The sequence below is a fragment of the Terrapene carolina genome, unplaced genomic scaffold, assembly GCF_002925995.2.
Source record: "Terrapene carolina triunguis isolate 2854851 unplaced genomic scaffold, T_m_triunguis-2.0 Scaffold88, whole genome shotgun sequence".
NCBI classification, from domain to species: Eukaryota; Metazoa; Chordata; order Testudines; family Emydidae; genus Terrapene; species Terrapene triunguis.
The window spans coordinates 16,665,538-16,672,577 of record NW_020664439.1 but is presented as its reverse complement, the minus strand read 5'-3'; the positions used below and the strand labels follow the sequence as shown (position 1 = coordinate 16,672,577).

At 41.8% G+C, this 7,040-nt stretch overlaps 1 protein-coding gene across 1 annotated transcript in view; it reads left to right on the top strand.

The window, feature by feature from the left end:
• Nucleotides 1-933: 933 nt before the first annotated feature.
• The window catches only part of SPHKAP (SPHK1 interactor, AKAP domain containing), a 122,249-nt gene continuing 116,142 nt past the window's right edge, over nucleotides 934-7,040 (top strand). Inside the window, exon 1 of the mRNA XM_024195211.1 lies at nucleotides 934-965. Within this exon, the coding sequence (XP_024050979.1) occupies nucleotides 934-965 (32 nt within the window). The remainder of the gene's footprint in view (nucleotides 966-7,040) is intronic.

Below are 7,040 nucleotides of genomic sequence, written 5' to 3'. Positions count from 1 at the left end.
CTCTTGCACTGGGACATGTTGAAGCCTGGATTCTTCTGGTCATGTAGGAGTAGTAGCATCTGCTGTCTATTTTGATTGTACTATTTGAGAAGATAGGGGACCGAAAGGTGGTAGGATCCAGAAGGATCAGTGTTTTTATGGTGTTTCCAACAGGGATGCATTGATGTCCTAAAACTGCAGTACCTGCACTTCCCTTTTTAAGTCTATTTCCCATGTTTGAGTTTGTGCTCAGAAAAATTAGCTGTATTGCAGAGGATCCTCGTACCAAATACCCATTTTTGCAATGCCAGCTTACAACAGAGTTTGGATATTTTGGTACATCAGGAGCTACTGTTTATTTAGTAGAATTTGGGGGGAACTGGAGTTAAAAATTGGCAAGCTTCAGAGGTGTTTTTTCCAGTGCTACTGTCCTGAGATTATCAGGGGGCAGCTTTATCTACAGGAGGAGGAACAGCTACTCCTGTTTTCACTTAGATTATACAGCTTGGGGCTGGGGGCAAGATACATGTGCCAGAGCTAGGATTTTTGTGGCACTGGCATACCAGGATGCATGGAGGTCCGGAATCTTTTGGTGCAGTGAGAGCAACTCCATGGACTCTCTGACCTTGCCGTGAAAGTTGGGGCAGCAGCAGGGCCAAGGATCAGCAGGGTGCAGGTGCCGGATTCCGGTTTCCGTGGCACGAGGGCTCGGAATTTAGGGGGCCGTCGGGGTGGAATTCAGGGGGGCGGCCGGGGTCCAAACTCAGCGGGCTGCAGCGGCTCCGGCCTGCGCCCTTCTCCCGGGGCTGGGGGGGAGGGAGCCGGGGGAGGAGCGAGGCAGAGGGCGGCGCGCTGCGCGTAGCCGGGCTGGAGCAGTGCGCCGGCAGCAGCGGAGCGCCCTGCGCCCTCGCTCTTCCCCTGACACCGCCAGGGTCCGGGGCTCGTCTCCTCGCCATGGCCGGCCATTCTCTGCTGACCGTTCCCAGGTAGGAGCCGGGCTGCCCCCGCCCCTCAGGGCTCCAGCCCCCGAGCCAAAGGCGTTCCTGGGAGCGAGCCGGCTCTGGGGGGCAGCGGGAGGGGTGGTGGGACCGCGGGCGAGGAGCGAGCCGGGTGCGGAGGGGGAGCCCGGGCAGGCGGCTTGGGGCGCAGAGAGCTCCGGGGCAGGCTCCCCTCCTGCCCGCGGCGGAGCAGCCTTCGGTGAGGACACTGCGGAGCGAAGCGCTCGGGGAGCGCTGGTGTAAACGGGCTGCCGGGGCAAGGGCACTGGGAGCAGACTAGTCAGACAGTGAACGAGGAGGAGCGGAGTGCCCACAGGGCTGTTAGGTGCCCCGTTAAGTACTGCCCAACACTCAGCCCCCTTGGCTTGTGGCGCTTCCTTACCTCCAGCACGAAGGGGGCTCTGCGTGTAATTGTTCATAGGAACCTGTAACCACCCTCCCGCCGGTGACTCTCTCCAGAGAGCCCAGCAGAACGGCTGGCAGGTGCTCAGTGCCTTTCAAAAACTTTTACTGTGAAGGGGCCCAGTAACCTTAATAATTATTAATAGCAAAGCCGTAAGGGAGCTCTGATTCATGGAGGATTTAAAATCTCTCCCCTCTTTGCCAGCGCAACACTGCCTCTATAAAAATAGTAATACAGATATTGAAAATTACTAACTCTAAAGCAAGGATAGGGTATTAGGATGGCTTTCTAGCAGAGAAAAATCTTACCGGGTCTAGAGAAAGTGGGATTTCCGAGGAACGTAGAGTGGGACATTAGAAAATTACATTTCACCCTAAATATTCAGTGAGATGTAGGATTGTTTAACTAGCAGTTGTTTGCTTTTAATATATGCTTTCCAGCAAATTATCTCTCCCTTAGAACATGATTTTCAGCCCCTTGTAACAGTGTTGATTTCACTTTGGCACAATATCATTTCTATAGCAGTAGTGTAAACTAAGTGCTATAAAATGAAATGGCAGCAGATTCTAGCATGGCTTTCATGCTGGTTGTTTAAGAAAATAAGTTGGGGTAAAAACAGTAAAAAGGTATAGCATATAGCACTGAATATTAATCATGCATATGAATGCACTCAGTGTAACTATATGAAGCAGCAATAGTTACATTTGGGGATTTGTTTTTTAAACTAGTAATATTCTCAGATGTGGAGCTTTCTGCATTTATTTTACTTGTACACATCAGTCAGAAAGGCACTGCAGAAGTATGCTTTTTTGAACAAATAATCATTTTGTATATTATTAAAACTGTTGAAGTAAAACAATGGTGTCTAGGGTTTTAAAGAGATAGACCAGATGATGCATAATTTAGGAAGAGCAAAATATGGGTAGAAATCATTGTATGCATGTTATTAAAATTGTATTTTAACATTGTACTTAGCATCTAGCAGAATGTACTTTTTAAATTTTTCTGAACATTTGTGTATATACAAATGAAGTCTAGAGATCAGAAAGATAAAAGGGCTTTTAAAAAAAGCTGTAAATTTAGTGGTTTGGGATTTAAGTTAAATGCTTTTTTATTTCTAATGTTTTAGGGGGCTTAAACACTGAACAGAAAATAAACATGACAAAAATCAGAATAAGGTTAGGGGTTTCTCAGGAAAGCAATAAAAAAAAAAGATATTCTAGAGTCTCTTTCATCACTTCTCACTGGACAGTATGCGTGTGTGTCAACTACACTCATTTTATAGTAATAGAACAAAATGCAAGTACAACACTTCTTGGCTGTCTCAGTTCTATAGAGTGTTTTGTAGATAAGGCATTTTTGAACAGCTGATTAAAAAGGAAATTCTCTCATTTACACTGAGAAAATTGATGCACAAAAGGAAAACATTAAGGGTTGTTACAACAGGCTTCTCAGAGTAATCTTCAAAATGCAGTTTACTTTTGCTTCTTGACTACAACATACAGATGAATATTTTGTTTAAATGGTGTAAGGTACATACTACTAGAGAAACTCCTCTTATGTTTTAGCAATGGATACAGTGGGGTTTTTTTGCCTCTAGTAAGGAGCTCTAAAGATAACATCAGCATTAATTTTAGTTAAGAGTGCCTACAGTTAAAAGAGGGGAAATACATGGTGATAACTGACATGTGGAAGGTGCTGAGTTATCTCAGCTTCCAGTGACTTTAATGAAAACACTAGGTGAATAGTAGTTGCAAAATCAGGACTTTTGCCTTTATTTTATCAGGGAAGCCTGAAGAAAAAACAGCTTGCTCATGTGTTTCTTATAACAAACCCCAAAAGAAGGGTGCTGCTTTGCTTGGCAACATACGATTTCCTGGCAAATTATTCAGTCTCCCCTCCCCCAACCTTATGAGTAACATCCCTGCTGCATTTTTTTAAGCCTGTGACTTGGCTGCCCTGAAGATTTAGCCCTTCCTCTCCTCCATGAGGATGCAGTTGCAGAATCAGATCCTAAAATACACAAGTGAACTTAAACCCCCAAAATCTATGTTTTCAAACATTAACTGAGATGTTTACAGTCTACCCTCATAACCAAAATCTGTCTTAAATTGCAAGGGATTCATTCTAATGGCCAGAAGGGACCGTTAGATAAGTTACTCTGACCTCTTGTGTATCAGAGGCCATTAAATTTCACCAATTACCCCTGTATTGAGTCTATTAACTTACGTTTAACTAAAGCATATCTTCCAGAAAGGAATCCAGTCTTGATCTGAAGACTACGATGTAGAATCTACCACTTATTTCCCTTGGTAGGTTGTTCTAAAGGTTAGTCACCCTCACTATTTAAAAAAAACTTGTGCTTAATTTCCAATTTGAATTTGTCTGGCTTCAGCTTCCAACCACTGGTTCTTGTTATGCCTGTGTCATCTAGATTAAGGAGCCCTTTAGTACCCAATATATTCTGCCTATGAAGATATTTATACACCATAAACAAGTCACCTCTTGACATCTTTTTGATGAAGTAGATTGAGCTTTAAGACTCTCACTCTAAAGAGGTTTTCTCCAGCCCTGAAATCAGTTGTGGCTCTTTTCTGCACCCTCTCCAGTTTTTCAGACAACCTTTTTAAAATGTTGACACTGGAGTTGTATGCAGTATTACAATATCAATATCACCAGACCCATATGCAGAGGTGATTTTCACCACTCTGCTCCAACTCACTATTGCCCTGTTTATATGTACAAGGATCACATTATTAGACCTTTTAGCTACAGCATCACACAGAGTTCATGTTCATTTATTTGTCTACTATGACTGCTAGATCTTTTTCAGAATCACTGCTTTCCAGGATGTAGTTCCCCTTTCTGTAGGCATTGCAAGCACCCCTTATTCCTAGATGTATGACCTTGTATTTGGTTGAATTAAAATTCATTGTTTGAATGGGCCCCATCTTACCAAGTGATCCAAATTGCTTTGTATGGCTGTCTTGTCATTATTTCGCCAAGCTTGCGTCATCCACAGATTTTATATTTACTATCAGGTACTGTAATTGATATAAGTGATTATTAGTATTGGCTTTAGTACTGATCCTTTGGAGCCCTACTAGGAACACCCCCATTTGAAGAGGATTCCACATTAATAACTACTTGAAAACAGTTAGCCACTTCTTACACCATTTAATGTGTGCTTTGATACTGTATAGTTCCAATGTTTTTAAATCAGAACATCGTTTGGTACTAAGTCAAAGACCTTACAAAAGTTTAACTATGTTACAATCAATGCAGTTATTATTATTAACCAAAAAGTCAAAATCATAATCATAAAATCATGTTGAATGAAAGGATATGAGATTTAAATAATTATACTCCTAACAGCTATTCCATTATTTTACCCAATGTTGAGATCAAGCTAGTAACTCTGGTTATCTGGGTCATCTCACCTGACCTATATGAATACTGGCACAACAAACAGTCTTCTAGAATTTCCCCAGTATTCCAAGATTTAATAAAAATGAACATCAGCATGCCAGCGACCTCCTACACCAGCTCTTTTGAGCTCTTGGATGTGCATTATCCAGGGCTGCTGATTTAAAAAACAATAAACACCATCCTTGGTTTTTTTAATTTTTTTTTTTTTTTTTAAATGGAGACATCATATCTCCTAGAACTGGAAGGGACCTTGAAAGGTCATCGAGTCCAGCCCCCTGCCTTCACTAGCAGGACCAAGTACTGATTTTGCCCCAGATCCCTAAGTGGCCCCCTCAAGGATTGAACTCACAACCCTGGGTTCAGCAGGCTAATGCTCAAACCACTGAGCTATCCCTTCCCCCATGGTTACTACTGGACTGGAAGGTACTTCATCATCCTAATGTGATACAAGTCTTTCATCAAGTACAGAACAGAAATATGTTGAACACTATGTCTTTTCTGCATCATTATTAGTTTTACCATCTCCATCTACTAATGGGCCTATACTGTGTTAGAATATTTTGTTCCAAACATACTGAAATTCCTTATTGTCCTTAGCCCTGCGTTCCCTCTCCCCCCCCCCCCCCCCCCCCCCCCCCGCCATGTCTTTACAGTCTCTTATCAATTTTCTATACTTCATTATTTCTAATTTAAATGGCTTGCTATTGGTTTCATTCCCCCCTCCCCACCCCACCCCATTTGTTGTATGTTGCTTCCTCCCCCCACTTGCTGCCTTCATTTCACCACTGAACCTGGATGGGCTTTTAGCCACATTTGTCCTCTTGCTTGATTGTGGAATTGTGCCTTTTTGGCCATCTAATAAACTCTTCTTAAAAAGCTCCTAATTTTCATCCTCATGTCTCTATCTAATGATTGAAAAAAGAATAAAGATTCATCCTTTCAAGTGTTTGATAAAGCTTAAGAAATGGAGTTTAAAAATGGAGTTAAGAAATGTACTTTAATAAAAAAAAACACACACACAAAACACATTGTGGTAAAGTCATTTAGAACCAGCTGCTGTAGTCCATAAGCAGGCAAATTCCCAGCTGGTGAAATTCACTACTGTGCAGAGACACAGCACAAGACCTGTGCACTCTTAAGCTGTCCCACAAGTCTTCAAAATAGGGGTTAAGTAGAGTTTGGGTGTGCCTAAGCCCACTCATGCATTTACACTGGCTAGTAGGAGACTATTCCAACAGTTTTTGTTTAGAGTTATTTTCTACTAGTTTTTTTTTTTTTTTTTTTTTTATGTTTAGTTTATATTTTTTTTTTTTTTTTTTTTTTTTTAAAACTTGCAGGACAGTTGAGATAATTGAACTGAGTGCACTTTGTACTGCAAGTAAAGCTTCTTAATCAGAAGGACAGAGGATTTATACTGCATGTACTTGAATGACCACATATCTAGGGAGAACAGAAGAATTTAGGTTATAATAGGTATCTGTGTCACAAGGGTGTTGTGGGGATTAGTTAGCCTGTGGGCTCAATCCTTTAGCTGCTTCATCAGTGAAATTCTCCATGCAGGGAGTCAGCACAGGGCCTGTGTGCTCCACTTAAGTCTGGAAAATGCAAGTGTAACTGTGCTGGCCCTCAACAGAAGCATGACTTTCACCCCATTCATGTCCCTCCCATTGAAGTCAAAGGGTGTTCCAGGCACTGAGCAGGCCCAGAATGTGCCTATGCTTTGAAGATGCACTTTTTGAACATTTTTAGTCATAATTATGACTTCAAATGTTGTAAGCCAGCTGCTTTGTTTCATTGGTAGTATAAAAATAATCTTCATAGGTTGTGTATAGAGTAGTTGCACAGAAGATCAGAGGGAAATTTTATATTAGAAAAGAAACAAAACAGTTCTGCAGTATATTCAGAATAGGTCTGAATCTCTTTCAATTTTACATGGTCTATACTATTTCAATTCCTAGTGGAAAGGCATCAGATTAGTGGGAAAATGGTCTAACATGCCTAGAAATCAGCTTGTAGATACACCCACACAGTTTTATGCTACTATTGTCTTGTAGATGTGCCACCCTCTTAGTGCTGATGTAAGAAAGTTAATTGTACTACCGATGTTTACCTCCTCAGAATAAATTGTTCTAATGTTTATTAAAGGAAAAGACTGCTCTGCTAGTAACATCTGGATAGAAAGCTTGCAGTCTTTGCAAAGAACTCTGAAATACAACACAGCCATCCCCCCC